Source organism: Bacillus rossius, chromosome 16 (genome assembly GCF_032445375.1).
Source record: "Bacillus rossius redtenbacheri isolate Brsri chromosome 16, Brsri_v3, whole genome shotgun sequence".
Classification (NCBI taxonomy): domain Eukaryota; kingdom Metazoa; phylum Arthropoda; class Insecta; order Phasmatodea; family Bacillidae; genus Bacillus; species Bacillus rossius.
This window is the reverse complement of record NC_086343.1, coordinates 25,012,846-25,032,284: the sequence shown is the minus strand read 5'-3', so window position 1 is coordinate 25,032,284 and position 19,439 is coordinate 25,012,846. Positions and strand designations below refer to the sequence as shown.

Sequence of the window (19,439 nt, the reverse complement as noted above, 5' to 3'; positions counted from 1 at the left end):
TATTTTCTAAATATATGCACCAACACGCGCATTGATTTTGTCTAACCCTCTACAAATCATCTCTCTCTCTCTCTCTCTCTCTCTCTCTCTCTCTCTCTATATATATATATATATATATATATATACACATATACACATATATATACATATATATAATGGGATTCATCCATATTGAAATGATTTCTCTCCAGTAATGACATAACAAGGCCAAAACAATAGAATTACCAAAAAAATAATTTAATATAAACAATATGATTCAGGCAAGAAAATTCTATTATTTTTAAACTTATAAACAGTTTGTTTTATTTATTTATTTAGGTATGACATCCTGGGGATCAAGCCACGTAATGTTTGTATTAACTTTAGCTAAGAAGCTCGTACAATGCAAGACTTATGATGATAACTACTGTCAAATTTATCAACCTAACCATTCATTAAACTTAAGCATGTTTGCAAAATTATGTCCAGTTTGGAACATTATTTTTAGATCTCTTTTCAATTTGGTGCAAAATGTGATTTATAACGAATACTTAGTTCACTTTGTTATTGCTAGTATATTGTGCTGAGTGAAACTTTTTGGAGATAAATATCGAGAGGAACTTTCTACTGTCAAAGAAAGTATAAGAGCTTCAAAAACAATGGTGTTTATGTCACGCGATAAATGAGGAGGAAAAAAACAAGGAAAACGTTGCGTAAAATGTGTCCGAAACTTTCGCCACTCTAATGGAGGGACTCTTGACACTAATAACGGCATCCGGTTCGTTCCTGTTAAAAAGTATGTTTAAATAACTACATCAGTTTAAGGCTTCGGTATCACACGTTATGTTGGTTATTTTATTTTACTGTCATTCTTATTTAAGGCATTTTCGTTTTAAATTCTACCAGAAAGCTTTCTTGCATAATTTTTATTATTGTTCTGTGGTAAATTTTTTTAAACCGGAATTTCACTTACTGTAATTTAATGGGTATAAAAGAATAGCAAGTGTTTGTCGTTCACTTGTGTGGCATTTTACAGCTCCCCACAATAATGTGGTAACTAAACGGTGACAAAACTTTCCATCAAAACCAAAACAAAACACGCAAGAATGTTATCTTTGTAAAAAAAATATACGGTAGCGCTTAGAGGAAAGAAATTTCATATGAATGAATCATACTCGTTAATCAAAAATGAAAGTTTCGCTCGTAATTCCAACTCGTCCCAGGGAATTACCAGAGGACCAAACCCCCCCCCCCCTCCGGGACAATTTGTAAGTGTCAATGGGTTAAATTGTGTTCCGTGACAGCCTCCCTATTATTATTGGGGAGGTGCAACCCCCCAAAATTGAAAATTGGACTTGGAATAATTTTCGCAGCCGGTACGTATTGTGGATTGTGCTGCTTGTGATGTGTGTCTTCTATGGCTTAGCAAGCATAGTATACATTTTAATATTCCCCTGCACTAGGTGTGCGGTGGGCCCGTCGCCTGGTATATAAATATTCTTTGTGAGAACGAGCCTTAAATATGAACCATAATGTAGAGTTTTCTGCGAGCAGCATATTCAGATGAAAATGAGTTCAAACAGGTGTAGTAGAGGTATATGAACATTTAATAAAATCTATGATGAAATAATACTTTCTTCCATAAAAAAAATTCTTACGTAAAAAATGCGAATTGTTTGGATTCTAACTGGCAAAATAAACAAAGAAGCATGTATTCAGCAGAAATAAAAAAAAATTAAAACCAAATTTGAATAAAATTTATACTCTTTATATCACTATTGTGGCCAAGGGCTACGCTTGATAAATTCTAGATCTTTTTTTCTTAAATATTCTTGAATATATATATATATATATTTTTACCTTTTTTTAAATTTTATGCATTAAGATTGAAAATATGTTAAGGTTACATTTAAGAAAGAGGTTTTCAGCTGAATATTCAATTATTGGCAAATAAGTCATATGTAACTTTAAATATTTTTTGGGCGTGTTAAGGAATGTACTTGATAACTTGAGTTCATGTGGGTTGTTCGCGTTGTGCCGTCGGCAGCGTCGGCGGGAGAAACTGTTTGAACTGCGCGCCTCGCTTCGCCGCGATTTCCGGCCACGTGAATTACCTCCCCTCGCCGCTTGTCAACTTCCTTCCACCCCTTTTGCCCCCCGACACTCTTCGCGCAGGCGCTTTGGTAGTTCAGCGAGTTGTGTTTTCGCGATCAGGAGTTTAATTCCTTCTTCGTCGATACGAGTTCGGACAGTTGAGTTACAGGTCAGTGCGTGAGGTGTGACGGGCGATGTTGGTAGTCGGGCATGAACTTAAAACTCACATCGGTTGAATTTTTTTGGTTTCGGTCCCGCTCTAGAAAATTCGGTTCGGGGAAGTTATGCTTTCACTAATTTCTTTAATTCCTTTCGGGGCTTTAACGGAGGGTTCGTTCGGTCTTTTCGTTGGTTGGCCCTGCTGTTGTTTTCGCTTCAAACTATTTGAATAACGCCAAATTGCTTCTTTGCAAGTGGTTGCACCTTGGTCTCGTAGTTGCAGCTCCTGCACGAGATAGTGCCCGCGGTCGGGAAAGGAACGCTCACCTGGTGTCGTCGAAGAAGCCACCCGAACTGTGAGTGCAAGAGCAGCCTAAGATGTAAATCAAGTTCTGTCCCTGCCCGAACACGCCCGAATATTCACCTTCGGCCAACCTCGGGATTTGTTTTATTTTTGCGCAGGAAAAATGAATTCAAATATTAAAAGTGGTCGGTTAAGTTAGCTACATTAAAACACTTTAAACCACTATGGACGGTTAGTTAGGTTAGTATAGCTACATTAAAATAAACAGAGAAATATAAATATATATATAAATAAACCCGAGGTTGGCCGAAGGTGAATATTCGGGCGTGTTCGGGCGGGGACAGAACTTGATGTACATTTTAGGCTTCCCGTGAGTGCAATCGATCGAGATTTTTTATGTGTGACATCCTAGCCCTCGGTATACGGTATTTGGTGGGTGGGTGAAATCTTGAAAGTGACGGAAGTCGAACGGAACGGAAAAGTGTAACAACAACGGTGCTAACCTCTGTGGCGGATGGCGCGAACCAAAGTTAACAAAACCAAATGGAAACTTAATGATATTAACTGTTTGGTTAATTTTAAGAAGATGGGAAGTATTTTTTATAAAATTCCCTGTCTGAAATCAAGCCCAAAGCCGGACTAAGTATTTTTTTCGGACTAAGTATTTTTTTGAATATTTTTTTTAAAATTTTACCGGAGCCATTTCAATTTTTATATATCTTTTTTATTTTATCGCCTTTTAATGATCAAGTAATGCTTCCTTTAATCCCAGTGACCTAAAGTAGGATCTAACAAACAACTCATGATTAAAAATTAAGTATCTTTAAGCCCCCATACACGATCAGTCCGAACTGTCAATTAGAACTTATCAGTAGGGGCATGCAGATTTCGCGAAAAGATTTCGAGACTAGATGAAAGTTAAAACACTGTAACACCGTCTGTGTTTCGTGATTGGGTGAGTTACTCCCAGGTACATATCTATTGTAACAAAACCAATCACAGTGATTCATTGCGGAAGCAAACGCGTTCTGAGTGGCTCGGCTAGATAAGGCAACGACTTCTCTCGCAGACGGCCGCCAATCACAAGGAAGAAACCACAGGTGCGGGTACACCTTGTTGCAGTTTAATAATTGTTCAGATCTTTTCGCGAAAAATGCTTGCCCCTACTTATCAGTTTGAACTGACGTGTGTGAGCAAGGACGATGTACTAACAGTCTTAACTGACGGACTGACGATCCTTATGGATTTTAATCTAATCCGAACTGTGGGCTCGAGAACCCTCAGTCCGAACTGCAGCGTGTGGGAACGGCGTCTCGCCAGTCCACACTGGCGGTCCAAACCATCAGTCTACCAGTTCATCAGCTGAGCTTCGTGGTAGATATCCTCTGTCCATGCTCTTTGGTTACTTTGCTACATATTTTCCTTTTCTAACTAAACATGCATTGCAATTGCAACAACCCAAAGTTTATTTGACATTCCACGATGAAACGACACATCCAACAGTAGTAGCAACCGCAAGAATGATCGAGTTTAGGGGAGGCTTCAGTTCAGTCCAAACTGTCAGTTCGCAAAGTTAGGTTAGGTTCGTACTGAGCAACTAGACTGATCGTGTGTGCAGAGGATCTTAGCTCAATCAAAAATTGTCAGTTCTGGCTGAGCAGTCCAAACTGAGAGCCGGACTTATCGCAGGAGTGAGTGATTTTAACTTGACGGCCAGCCTGCAGAATAACAGTTATGAAGAGATGGTTGGAGCACGACTATTGTTAACCTGAGGCGAAGGCGAGTGCCTCACCTGAATGGTCGGCCCTGGCAGCTGGCGATTGACGGCCAGCATCCCCCGGCGCACCCCGTCCGCCGCGATGCAGAATCTGCGGTCGCAGTCGCTGGAGTTGCGCGGGCAGTCGCCGCAGGACCTGCCGGCAACATTCAGAACATTCGGAACATTCGGGCAACCAATGGTGTGCGTTGGGCCTGGCTTACAAACCAGCAAGACAGCAAGGCCGCAACAACACAACATGTCCAGCCGTCGGGAACAGTCGTGTGCGCGTTTTGTCTGGCTTACAAACCAGTAAGACAGCAAGGCCACAACAACACAACATGTCCAGCCGCAGGTCCTGTCGGGAACATTCGGGCAACCGAGGGCGCGCGTTGGGCCTGGCTTACTAGCCAGCAAGACAGCAAGGCCACAACAACACAACATGTCCAGCCGCAGGTCCTGTCGGGAACATTCGGGCAACCAAGGGCGCGCGTTGGGCCTGGCTTACTAGCCAGCAAGACAGCAAGGCCACAACAACACAACATGTCCAGCCGCATGACCTGTCGGGAACATTCGGGCAACCGAGGGTGCGCGTTGGGCCTGGCTTACAAACCAGCAAGACAGCAAGGCCGCAACAACACAACATGTCCCGCCGCAGGACTTGTCAGGAACATTCGGGCAACTAAAGGTGCGCGTTGGGCCTGGCTTGCAAACCAGCAAGACAGCAAGGCCACAACAACACATGTCTAGCTGCAGGACCTATCGGGAACATTCGGGCAACCAAGGGTGTGCGTTGGACCTGGCTTACAAACCAGCAGACAGCAAGGCCGCAACAACACAACATGTCCAGCCACAGGACCTGTCGGGAACATTCGGGCAACCAAGGGTGTGCGTTGGACCTGGCTTACAAACCAGCAAGACAGCAAGGCCGTAACAACACAACGTGTCCAGCCGCAGGACCTGTCGGGAACATTCGGGAAACCAAGGGTTGTCGTTGGGCTTGGCTTACAAACCTGCAAGACAGTAAGGTCGCAACAACACAGCATGTCCAGCCGCACGACCTGTCGGGAACATTAGGGCAACCAAGGGTGTGCATTGCGCCTGGCTTACAAACCAGCAAGACAGCAAGGCCGCAACAACACAGCATGTCCAGCCGCACGACCTGTCGGGAACATTCGGGCAACCAAGGGTGTGCGTTGCACCTGGCTTACAAACCAGCAAGACAGCAAGGCCGCAACAACACAGCATGTCCAGCCGCACGACCTGTCGGGAACATTCGGGCAACCAAGGGTGTGTGTTGCGCCTGGCTTACAAACCAGCAAGACAGCAAGGCCGCAACAACACAGCATGTCCAGCCGCACGACCTGTCGGGAACATTCGGGCAACCAAGGGTGTGCGTTGCGCCTGGCTTACAAACCAGCAAGACAGCAAGGCCGCAACAACACAGCATGTCCAGCCGCACGACCTGTCGGGAACATTCGGGCAACCAAGGGTGTGCGTTGCGCCTGGCTTACAAACCAGCAAGACAGCAAGGCCGCAACAACACAGCATGTCCAGCCGCACGACCTGTCGGGAACATTCGGGAACCAAGGGTGTGCGTTGCGCCTGGCTTACAAACCAGCAAGACAGCAAGGCCGCAACAACACATGTCTAGCTGCATGACCTGTTGGGAACATTCGGGCAACCGAGGGTGCGCGTTGGGCCTGGCTTACAGACCAGCAACACAGCAAGGCCGCAACAACACAACATGTCCAGCCACAGGACCTGTCAGGAACATTCGGGAAACCAAGGGTTGTCGTTGGGCTTGGCTTACAAACCTGCAAGACAGCAAGGCCGTAACAACACAACATGTCCAGCCACAGGACCTGTCGGGAACATTCGGGCAACCAAGGGTGTGCGTTGCGCCTGGCTTACAAACCAGCAAGACAGCAAGGCCGCAACAACACAACATGTATAGCAACCGCAAATTAGAACACCGGTTTAAAAACAACGCAAGACGGAATAATTCAACACAACGATTTTTCAACTTTATTTTCTTACGTCTCGGCTGGTGTCTCTGACTGCCTTTATTGAAGGGATATGTTCTAAAAACTTATTCACCTCATGTCTACAAGTCTTGTTAATCTTTCACATAGTGAAAAAATTAATAACACTTTTTCAACAATAAAAATTTTTTATTCTATTTTGTTTTGATGATAAATATGAATTATCGAATGAATCCCAGGGCAGACATTATTAGTTTTCTACGGTTTCTCAATGTTAAGTTTCAGGGTTGTGACGTCTTGCGTGCTTTAGAAACGACTGTGATTTTCTTGCGTTGGTTTCGTGTAGCGTCGTTGTGCTGTTGCGTTGGTTGCGTGGTTAATAAACCCAGCTGTAGACCGAGCAAAGGCTGAACTTGCTAGGTTGAACTTGGATTCTGAGTCAAGGCCACGTGTCTGTGCAATCAATGGTTTTGCACGACGTTTCGGCGCGCCTTGTTGTAACCATATTAAACGGTGATCGACAACTTCTCCCTTGAACACATACTTACAGCGTACTACAATTTCCCTTCTTGAACTCCGTCTTCGTACCATACTCTTCACCACATAGTGCCATAATTCTAGCATGATGTACTATAACAGTTAAACAGCCCAGAAGTCAAGAAGCCGTTAGTAACTCTGATTACGAAAGCTTATCAAATACATTTAGTACCATATGTGTTTTCCCAAATATATTAACCACATTAATAACAATAATTAGGCGAATAAACAATAACTGATAGAAAACTACCATTATATTGTTTAACTAGTTAAATGTTTTTGTGTGTGATTCGCGTAATTATTATTATTAATTTGTTTTATTTTTAGGGGCGACTTTTAGTGATGGTTTGTTGTGTAGTTTGTGGGGATAGTGGAGGGGGTTATGAGAGTAAGAACGCTTTCTCGGGGCATTGGGACGACCGAAAAAACCACCGAACCACCGAAAAGTTTACGTTAATATCTGTCGCTATAAAAATATTTCCGATGCAATTTTTTCTTAGGAGTTTCGAGGGATCAAAACTCAGCCTAAATTGGAATTTTCATTGTTTTTTTTTTTTTAAGTGACATTGATTATAGTATTCTACTTTTATTTAATCGCAATAGCTTTCTCGTATTTCATATTTCGTCTGAAATTCGGCCCACAGATATTTGCTGAATATTATTTAATAGACGTTAAAAGTCATGCACGTGTTCATATGATCACTTGCAGTGATAACATACGCATATCAAAAAAAAATTCATTACATTTAAAACAATGAGATTTTTTTAATTCCGGATATTCATGACATTTTTAAGGTATACACAGTAACCATAAAGTATGAACACACTTTCGGAAAGTATTTATCGCACCGTTAGTCCATTATACACAAATAGTTTTGATTCATATGAATGTAGTAGGTAAATAAAAATTGTATAATGTGATTTCATCATAATAAGCATAAAATTTTTATACCCGACGATTTTCTTAAGTAAGTCTAACTTATTAAACTATAGTTTAAAGTTAACAATAATCAAACTAACAACAACTTAGTAATTTATATATTTCTAAACATAACGTATTTTTTATGTGGTAGTGTACACATTCGGTAACTACGAAAATACCAAATGTTTTACTGCAACCTCTCTTTTAATATTTACGAAACGTATCGGGCAGAATAAAATCTTAACATAAATAAAAATATCTAAAAATCTAAAAATATATTATATGTCATTAAAATAAAGCTCTCTTGTTTTAACGATTATATAGTTTATGCACTAAACAAATTACAATCAAATATTGAACTTCGTATATTTCTAACGTGGCTTACAAGTTTCACAGATTTTAACGACACAAAAATCCGCATATAGGTTTCGTAACCATTGAATGCAGTACGTGGTTCGGCAGCTTGGGATAGTGGGACTCTTCCAATTCACGTTCGCACGCGTCGTATTCAGCATGTGAATGTGTCTCTGACGAGTTGAACACAAACTGAATATGGCTTTTCTCAAACAGTCTTCGGTTGTTTGCATTTTTCCCAGCGGTTGCTCGGAACAATGTCCGATCTTGTAGAATAGGTTTTCAACTTTACGAGTCAATTCATGCGACACCTAAGCGTAAATAGACTTGACTGCAATTGTTTTTTTTTTTTGTTTGTCATTATCGCTGAATTTATCTTTACTGTTCACAACTCAAGAAACAATAGCCACGCTTCGTAACAGCACTAGTACACAATAACGAGAAGCAGAACAGTGCGAAATGACTTGTTTAAAGTTTTCACTGTTTTATGATAACATGCTATAAAGTTTGATTAATTAATTTAAGTGTGCGCACCGCCATATTATAGAAGTAGTTGCTAAACACATTTTTTTTTTCAAACTCTTTCGGCTACTCGCCTACGATTTAAAACAGAAATAACTAGGAATTCTCGCAAAATATTAACAAAAAATATATATTTTTGGAAAAGAGTCAATTAAAATTTTTTCTGCCTGACTACCAACTGAAGAAATATAACAATTTTATTTGCATACAGTGTATTATATAAAAAGATATTTTCCAATATTCCGAAAACCTACCAATTTTCACACAAGAGTCTTTCAAGTGTCATTAATGACGTTAAAATTTTCAGCATTAGATCTGAAGGAATGCAACACTAAAAATAAATTTTGATTAAAAGAAACTAGCCTTTGGAAAACTATTCTCTCTAAAATTTGCATTTTTTCATTAGGTTAGTGAGTGTGGATTACGCACAGTATGTCACACTGACTTACTCGCTAGTTTTTCTCTCGAGGTTGTATTTTTATGCGTCTTATTTTATGTTTTACTGGTCATTTTTAAGTTTTATTGTAAAACTAATGAATGCATTCCAGAACTGTTTACTACTTAAAATTTTTACGTCGCAATGGTCTTTCGAAACTACGAATACTCAGGGAAAACGAGAAAACATAAAATGAGTGGAATCTTACAGTTCACTCGCTGGCTCCAAGCGAACTGTGATTAAGTCGCCCTTGTGACTACGCTGTGTGAGTATGGTCTCAAAGAGCTAATTCGTAAAATTTCACAATATAACTAAGGCTTTAGAGTCTCATTTCATGTCGTGTTCAAGGTTATTTACCACCTAAGTTGCCCACCTCAAAAGTTTTGTAAATTTCTTAGATGATGCATTAGAGTTGCACCTTACAACTAAGATGGGTTTTATTTTTTAACATATCTGAGTATTTCCAAATTATAAAATTTCTATTAGTCCAAAATAAAAAAAAATACTGGAATCATACGTATTCGCTAAGATTCATACTTATGAGGGTGTCTTTATGATCATCTATTTCATTTAAACATTTTCAATTGTGATTTACCCATTGTAGAAATATTATTTTCTCTTAAAACGTTTCCAAGAATTTTAATATTTTTAAAGACTTCTCCTTACAGCTTCCTTAAAAGAAGGATATTGTTTCTTTGGAGTAACTTACATCTGTGCTGTTACATTTTTTCGGGTTATTTACATGTGACACAAACTTTCTCACTATTGTTTTATCTACACGCCAAAACAGGTGGGTATGTTTTAAAAAAAGACATCCACAAACCAATTTACCTTTAACTTTAATCCTGATGAAATAATGACTTAATAATTAGGGTTTTTTGTTTCGACACTTCTTAAAATATTTCTGTATCTTTATGTTTTAAAATATTTAATCTCCAAACATTTTTTTTAAAGCAAGGTACAATCTATAAACAAAAATATAATTCATTCTTTGTTGCATTTCTTCAAACATATTTTCCGAAATAATCTGACATATTTTTTCCAAAACCATTCCCGGAAATTATGGTTCTTGCCCGTGTCCTTTTATGGACTTTAAGGGTGAAGTATTGTGCGCTCACCTGCTTAATGTCTGGTAGACTTCAAACGTCAGCTTGATCCTGCAAATCATTGGAAGGTCCATGTCCTTGCAAGTTCTCTCACACGAGGCGAACTCCACATCTGAAAACAATAAATATAGAAGAAATAAAACAGAAAAACAGGTAACTTCCTAATTGTCTGCGAAAACTTGGTAATAACCTACAACAGGTAATGCTGGGTCTTACACGTCATAATGATTTTTTTTTCTAGTTTTTAGTAAAATTATTTATGTAAAATTATTTAGTACAAATATTTATGTAAACCTTAAAACGATACCTACATGATATCACATCACAAATAATTCCAATAGCTAATATCTAAGTGTAATAAAATACGTGTAAATGTAGTGCAAGTGATAAAAAAGGTAATAATTACAAAAACGTTCTGTATTTTTACACTCGTCATATAAAACTAAGTGAATATATTTAATAAAATTTTGGAGGAAAACAAATTCAAGGAAAGTTTCAGGTTAGAAGTAACGGAAATAGACCTTAATAACAGTAATGACGAGCATGTGAAAATAAAAATTAACTTAGCGTCTGAATATAAGAATATGAGTACTTTTAGTAAAACCTAAATCAATCCCCAGCACAAGAAAATTTGATAAAATTACTGTACTTTGTTTTAAATGTCAGGGCACAATTTAAAACAAACTTGTTTGTATTAAGTAAATAATAAGGAATATTCAATAAATTATTTCGGAAAAATAGAAACAAATAAATTACTTGTATTCAAATAAATGTTTACGTTATTTAAATTACGTACTTAGTAAAGAGCTGCAGAATGAGATTTTTCAGTTTTAAAAGCTGAACTGTATCCTTCTATTGACAATATGTCTAATTACGTTAATTTATTTAAATTATGTTTTTATTAAGCTTTGCAAAGTTAGTACTTTTATCTTTATGTTTAATCTGTATGTATAGCAAGACTATGTGAGACATGAAAGCAACCAAATACAAAAAATTTTAAATTACATCGACTTCTACATGTTTTGTTCACGAATATTTTGAATTTTTAAAAATGTAAAATATGCTGTAATTTAAGGTACTAAATAACTCTTAGTTGAATAGAGGATTCGGTATTTTGGAAATCAAAAACAAACAAAAAATGAAAATACAATATAAATTTTTTTTTATGTTTTAAAAAGCCAGTATAAAAAACTATAGTTTTTTTTGTTGGTATGAGTACCTACTAAAGTTGAAAAAAAATTACACACAATACACAAAAGCGCTAAAAAAAAAAAAGGTTAAAATTGTATTTTTATTTTACATAAATTTAAAGCGTTCAATGACCAGATAATATTTTTTTTTGTTATTCCTCCATTTTTATGTGTTTTTAGGATGTTTTAAATTGAATTTTGTGGAGGGTTGAAAGGTGACTCCCCCTGTTCCCATCGCTCTTCATATATATACTACCGCTTACTGCTTGCCAACAAAACAACATGGCGGCAGAACACGCGTTTCAGTACAAAGAGGAAATGACACACACACAAGGAGTGTTAGAGTAATCGTAAAGGTTTAAAGGGCGATGGTTTTAGTTTTTTTTGCCGCTTCATGGCGGCGCGGGTGAGAGACTTTCTCCCCGGCGAAAGTGAAAGCAACTACAGCTTCGTAGCTGGGCAGCCGCTTCCGAGGGCCATGCGCTTGTGACGGCGCGCTCTTCGAGAGGTCGATGGTTACGTCAGACGTCCCGCGCGACAGGAAGTCGCCATATTGGAACACACGCGCGCCGAGGTCGCGTGCTCGCTGTTGTCTCGAACGGTTCAAGTGCGGAAACAACAACGACGAGACACCGCAAGCCTCACACGGTCACGCTGACTGCTTTGTGCTGCCGTAATGAGAAATTATTTCTTTTACTTAAGTTCACAAATGTTATCGTTAGGGGCAGGCATTTTTCGCGGAAAAAAAAAAATAACTGACCGCCTGTTAGACTGCAACAAGGTATACCAGCACCAGCGGGTTCTTCCTTGTGATTGGCGGCCGTCTGCGAGAGAAGTCGTTGCCTCGTTTGACCGAGCCACTCAGGACGTGTTTGCTTCCCCGCTGAACTACTGTGATTGGTGTTGTACCAATCGACATGCGCCTGAAAGAAATTCGCCCAATCGCCAAACTCAGACGATGCTACAGTTTTTTTTTTTTTTTTTTACTTTCATCTAGTCTGGAAATCTTTTCGCGAAATGTGCATGGCCCTAGTTATGGTCAAATGACCATTCCTAAAATGGCTACTGTGCTGTCCAATAGTAACGTGAAAGTAATCAATGATTCAATTGTTTTATTTTTTTTAAATTCAGTATTTCTGAAGTATCATTTCATTAATGTACCTAATTCAAATATAAGCTCTTACTAATAAATTGAAATTAAATACGAATCTCTAGAAACGGAAATAGATTAGAAAAAAAAGTATTTTATTTAAATGAGCAATGTTTTTTTAAATTACGTATTAAATGTCTGATATCCATGAATAATTTTTGAGAACTAACAACATTTGTAGTTTTCTAATACTTTAATATTATTGATTGAATATTTGTTCTAAGAAGAACAAATTACATGTAATCTATTATATTTTATGCTGTATGTACCTATAAGGTGTTATTGCAGAAAATGTTTACTGAACTATTTTTTTAACATTACGCCCTTTATGTAAGTTTTATGCTGTGTAGTTACTTGCGACCTGTATCATGTTACCAGGAGCACTTAGATTCACAAGTTTCCCGGTAAGTCACGAAACATTTCCTAAGTTTTCCGCTGTTAAAAGTATTAAAATCTCGACAAGTGGGCATACACATGCAGTCCTGAAACAAAGGCAAAGTTTGAATTCTCCTGAAGTTCATAGTTTTCCCCAGAAGCGACAGCACTTGAAGGGCTGTGCAATACTCGCGTTCAGTTTAAGGTGAAGTAATGTTGCCAAATTTAAAATTATTTTGAAGGTTAAATGTTACAACACTATGATCTAACTTGTAAAATAATTTTTATTTTATTATTAAACAGAATTTCTATATCACAAGGAAAAAATCTTTATATCTTCACAAGTTTATAAGGATGTTTTAACCAATAAATACACATATAACGATCTTAATTCACAAAATAACCGTAAAACATAGAATGCCACAATTGTTTAATTAATTAATTGTAACAATTTATTGCTGCTGTTCATTATTTTTTTTTTGCAAAATTTTACGATGGATTTATTATACATGTAAATGCCGATAAATATCCTATCTGTTTCAGTACACCATTGGGGCCAGTAAATTATCCGGTTCTCGCCACACAGATTAATATGGGTGTATTTATGTCGGTGAAGCGTGATGTTAAGTGCAACACTCGCTGGTGCTTCTAGCGCGGTGTCGCCTCTAAGCGCATGGCTGTGAAATGGCATACAATATTTACATCGCGCACATGTTAGTTATGAGATCTGAGCTGTATCAGTAACATCATATGTGTAATGCAAGTCACTTTAGTGGTCTCTACCGGGAGATTCATACTTTAAAATTATCTTGCGAAAAACGCGTTTTAGCCATTCATACTCTTATAAATATTATAATTTTTAAATAAACCCCGGAAAAAAGATATATTTATCTAATCTCATGGTAATATTAAGTGATTTTCGTAAGCAGACACCACTCGGATATCTTGATCTGTTTTCAAATCGCGTTGTTTTTCCTGAAGCTCTGCGCACCGTATGAGTGCCCCGGAAGGCGTGACCCTTAAAGCGGTTAGTATCCTAAATTATGTAATTCTAATATTGCCTTTTTTTTGCAATTTTTTTAATTTGTCATGTAAACGTACTGTTTATATCAAAGTTATTTTACAAAACAAATCTTAGTAAAAAAAAATTATTACCTTGATAAAACATTTTTTGTCAGTGCTAACATGAATTGAAATAATGAAATCATATGGTACGCCGTTTCGGATTGAGAGCTCGTATGTAGCCTTCACGTTAAAGTTATTAATTTTTAGTACATTATTCGTTAAATCAATACAAGTTATGTTCTCCCAAAACCTAATGGTTTTAGGAAAACCTCATTTTTATTAATTTATATTGGTGATGTACTAAAAATAAACAGTTTGAAAAGGAAGGCTTAATGCGAATCATTATTCCAAAACTGTACACCATATTATTTCATTCTTTCAAGTAGATGCTAGGGCTGACACAAAATACTTGAGTGTAAGTTACAAAAACCATAAAAACACAATTTTATTATGAATTTATTTAAAATTGTGTGCAAAAGAATGACTGAATATGAGAATTAAAATAATTTAGTATATTACCACCTTGCAGTCATAGTTTGTAAATTCCTGTGACATACCTATTATTTTAATTATTTTATTTTAACTTTACTATTGTTTTTTGTATGGGGTTATTCTTACGCTGTAATTATAACATTTTTTTGATAATTAATAAAAATTAAATAAAGTATATTTATTTCATAGCCATGAAGTACGATGCCCACCAGGCACACGTTAACCCACGCATTCAAGATTTGATGAACTCCATGAATCACCGAGGTGTCTAAATGATCGACTTTAGCGGACGAACAGCCTGGAAGGGTTAAGGGGCCCGCCTCATCAGAGGTGTTTGTGTGTCAGTGAGGTGGGATGATAAGCGCGACGCTTGATGGTATTTATAGCGAGGTATCGCCTCTAAGAGCAAAGCTCTGAACTGGCACGCAGTTTTCTCGTCGGCACAGGATAACTGTAAAATTTGAGCGGTGACCGTAACATTATATGGCCGAGAAATGAAGGTAAAGGTGTAATGCAAGTCCCTTAAGTGCTTTCAAGAATCTGTACTTGTTGTTTCACGCCTAAAAATTACCCTGAAAACATGCGTTCTTGGCCATTTCAGCTCTTCTAAAAATACAGTTTAAAAAACTTAATCGGCTTTTGGCGAACTCTTCAAATGCTATTCGTAAGCAGACTCCCACTCGAATATCTTGAGTGGTTTTGAAATCGCGTAGTTTTTGACGTAATAACGTCTTATAAATCGATGAACACCAGGCTGCACGCACGAAAAATTGTCACGTTTCGCCTGAGCCGAGCGTGCAAGAACCGGCCAACCTCCGTGCGAGAAAATATTCTATAACATCAAACAGGTTAAGGCGGGCTTTATAACTAATTGTTCGTGATTATATTTAAACAAATATTTGCAAAAACTGTAAATAATATTTGAAAATTAAAATGTATGCAATTTTTCATCAATATTTTCTTATAACGTTATCACGTAAAATTATCGTCCGTAAACTGACTTTACAGAAAAAACACCCCCCCCCCCCCTTTTTTTTTCCTGAAGCTCTGCGCACCGTGTGTGTGCCCGGGTAGGCAGGGGGCCTTAAGGGCCCCGCCTACCCGGGAACACACACACGGTGCGCAGAGCTTCAGGAAAAACAACACGATTTCAAAACTAAGTACTCAAGATATCCGAGAGGGGTCTGCTTACGAAAAGCATTTAAGAGTTCGCTGAGGGCTGAAAAGTACTTTTAATTTTGGATCATGTTTTTAAACTGTATTTCTAGAAGAGTTAAAATGGCTAAAACGCATGTTTTCAGAGTAATTTTTAGATGTAAAACAACCGGTACAGATTCTTGAAAGCACTCAAGGGACTTGCATTACACCTTTATCTTCATTTATCGGCCATATAATGTTACGGTCACCGCTCAAATGTCACAGTTGTCCTGTGCACTGGGAGAAGACAGCGCGCCAGTCCAGAGGAGACACCGCGCTAGAAGCACCAGCGAGCGTCGCGCTTATCATCCCGCCTCGCCGACACACACACACACCCCTGACGAGGCGGGGGGCCTTAAGGAGGTGCCCCCCTGGGCTCGGGGCGGTAGCAGCGCACTCACCCGGCAGCGGCGTGAACCACAGCACGGTGCAGACGAGCGACAGTAGCGCCAGCACCACGGAGGACCGCAAGGCGCAGGTTCTGAAGCTGGCCATGGCGGGCGAGTGGACTCTCTGCGTCCGTCCGAGCGGAAACCCCGAGCCGTCCGACCACGCCCGATTACGTCCGGCGGGGGGAGGAGTGGTGGTGGGGGCGACCGTAGGAGAGGGTAGAAGGGGTAGAACTACCAGACTACGGCTAAGGGCAAGGAGAAGGGGTAGTCAGTCGTACCCTACCCGCTGGACCTCTAAAAAAAAAAAAAGGAGTGGAAAAGAGTGGGGAAGGATCCATCATATCCAAACTTTCTTCCGCGTACTTTCACTCTCTTGTAGGAAGCCGCCGGCTATCCTCGAGACCTCCCATATGACACTTGAAAGTTACGTGAACGTTGACGTGACACGGCTCTGCGCCGAAAGACGCGATGCGACAGTGTTTATGAATATAAAAAAATTGGTTGTCTGTAAAGTCGGTTTACGGACGATAGTTTAACGTGACAACGTCATTACAAAACATTGATGAAATGATTGCATACTTTTATGAATAAAATTGAATCATTTTTATTGAATTATCACTATTTTGTATTTTGGATACAAAGAAGGAGTGAAATTAAATCTTACAATTTAATTGATAAATTTACTTTTATTTGCACTCATTTATTCAAATATGTTTATTACTTTAACGAACAGATTATCTTAACTATAACTTTTATACATGTTTGCTATTTAACTTCTTCCAATCTGTGTTATTCTGTTAAGGATAGGACGATGATAGGAAAAGTAGGAAACGGATGGGAGTGTTTCAAAGTTTAATGTGCCTCGAAAAAGTCAAATCGATGGTTGTTCCAATCGAGTGGAAGAGAGAGAGATGCGGCGCAAGCGTACAATGAGCGTAACGGGACAAAGCGCAACGGGACAATGAGTCATCGTTTTCGTGCGTGCAGCCGGCGTTCATCAATTTATTAGACGTTGTCACGTCAAAAAACATATGCGAGCGAGTCTTTTCAACTACTCGTCAGAGATGTGCCAACATTCAACCTCGGTAACGAGCGAATTCACGTGTTTCCAGTACCCGGACGCGAAACTCGATTTTTTTAATTCTTAGAATCGATGCCGAGCGTTATTAATGTATGCACATTGTGTCTTCAACCACATTTATTGACGCGAATCGCGCGGCATTTCCGCACCCGCCGTTAGAATTCGTTGCTGGATCAGCTACATCGACTGTCATTCGATTTTCAGAGCGAAATTTTAAAATATATAATGAAACAGTACCGATGAAAGTGGGAAAATAAAAATAATATGAAACATATTAAACCCCGGCTTTGGACCTGATTTTCAACAAAGACAATTTCTTAAAATACTGCCCATATTTTTTTTTAATTTGCCAAACAGTTAATACTTTACAGTTTCCTTTGGCTTTGCGAAATTTGTTCCGCGCCGTCCTCCACAGATGGCAGCACCGTGGTTACAAATTTACGTTCCATGCGACTTCCGTTCCATTAACGTGATTACTCTTACCAATCGCCATCTACCGAGAACGAAGGTGTCACACATTAATAAAACTAATATAGCTTAGCTGTGAACTTGCAATTATCTAACAAAGGAAAATTAATAAAACAAAAGTAAATGTAAAATGTTTCTTCCCCTTCATTTTCCTATACATATAATAGATTCTTTTGATAAAAATTAGTCTTTAATTCAGAAAACAATTGTACACAAAATGTTTTAACAGATATCACAAATTAATTTGGTAAACCAAAACTAAAAAAGTTAACAAACAATGATTTTGGTTTTTTACTAATGCAACAGTTCAGCCATGTATAGAAAACAATATTTTGTCACTCGTTTTCATGAATAAATAGAAAACTTTCTAATAGGAAAATTTAACGAGATGAAGTCACAGATGTTCCGAATGTGATTGGTTAGAAATTATTTTTTTTTTTACGTGTAGTGCACCTCACGCTACAAATTTCGGCGTCGGGTATAAATTTCCTAAATAATTATTTTGACACATACTTAACGTTTTCATTGTTTTTACGTAAAATTTAAAATAAATAAAATTTTCAATTAATATCTTAAAGATAGTCTTCCACTTCAAAGCCAAGTACATAAAAGTAGTAAATAATATATATTTTAAAAAAATAACTTAAGCCTTGAGTTTGAGCCTTGGCTAATTATTTGCTCACTTAGCCAAATTAATATTATTATTTCTTTAATAATTGTAAAAGGTTGGTCAGTTACAATCTAAAATATAGCAGAAACTATTTGGATCAATTGCGTAAAGCAGTTATTTATGTTTGAACATCTTTACCCAGACTCAAAGAAAAAAGTATAAGTATGAATTATACAACATTTTTTAATTTTTCACGAAATGTGCGGGGATAATTTTCTTGCTTTTGCAAAATCAATTTTCACCAGCACTCATAATTTAAAATCTTTCAGTGATTAATCCAACAATGGATATATACTTAGAAACCAATTTATTGTCCAACAATGGATATATACTTAGAAACCAATTTATTGAGGTATCAATAGGTGGAAAAATGGAGATCAGATGGTATAAAATTTAACACTAATCAGCCATTCCAAAGTAAGGGACGTGACAGGTTTACTATCATTAAAATTATAAAATAATAATATTATTGTATTTTTAATTTGAGGATTATGTATATTTCAGAGTTTTATATCTCTCTTGTAACTTTTAAAACAAAACAAAATAGGTACATATATATAAAATGTATTAATGTGTTTGGTAACGGACGTGACTCACAAAAATAAAAGTCATGAGACTTACACAAACTACTTCAAATTTGTCTAATCTGGTGCAAGTTAATGTAACTATTATTTTTAATTGTGCTTATAAATTATTAAATATTATTTTTGTATCATTGAAAAAACCTCTTGATTTCATGTAAATACATATAACATAGGCATGTTTCATGAATGTTGAAAGTTCACTAAATTATAACAAAATCACTGCATTTTTCAAGTCATAAAATACACGGCCTTCACTTGCTGTTATGTTAGAAGCAGGTAAACTTTTCTTTATTTGTTCGAAAGCAATGTATTTTTTATCCAGAGTATTCATGGTGTATTTTTTTTTTGCCCTTGCCATATGGTTTCATAAACATTTCTAGAACCTCCTCCTCAGAAACCTCACTTTGTGTTACTGCCACATATTTTTTTTTAGATGTTATCCAGTTTCACATTTTAGTTCCGTTAAAACATAAATATATTGGATATCATTCACTTTAATGTCACAATATTGGATGCTTAATGAAGGTAAACTGCCGTGATGTGGATGTCCTCAGAATTATTATCTGTGCTGCTGTAAACACCTTTGTACTTTATTTCTTAGTATTTTTCAGTAAATTCAGC

At 37.7% G+C, this 19,439-nt stretch overlaps 1 protein-coding gene across 1 annotated transcript in view; it reads right to left on the bottom strand.

The window, feature by feature from the left end:
- Positions 1-19,439, bottom strand: part of LOC134540063 (uncharacterized) — a 62,871-nt gene that overhangs the window by 30,425 nt on the left and 13,007 nt on the right. Inside the window, exons 2-3 of the mRNA XM_063382522.1 lie at positions 10,167-10,266; positions 4,329-4,449 (exon numbers count right to left, since the gene is read on the bottom strand). Of these exons, the coding sequence (XP_063238592.1) occupies positions 4,329-4,449; positions 10,167-10,266 (221 nt within the window). The remainder of the gene's footprint in view (positions 1-4,328; positions 4,450-10,166; positions 10,267-19,439) is intronic.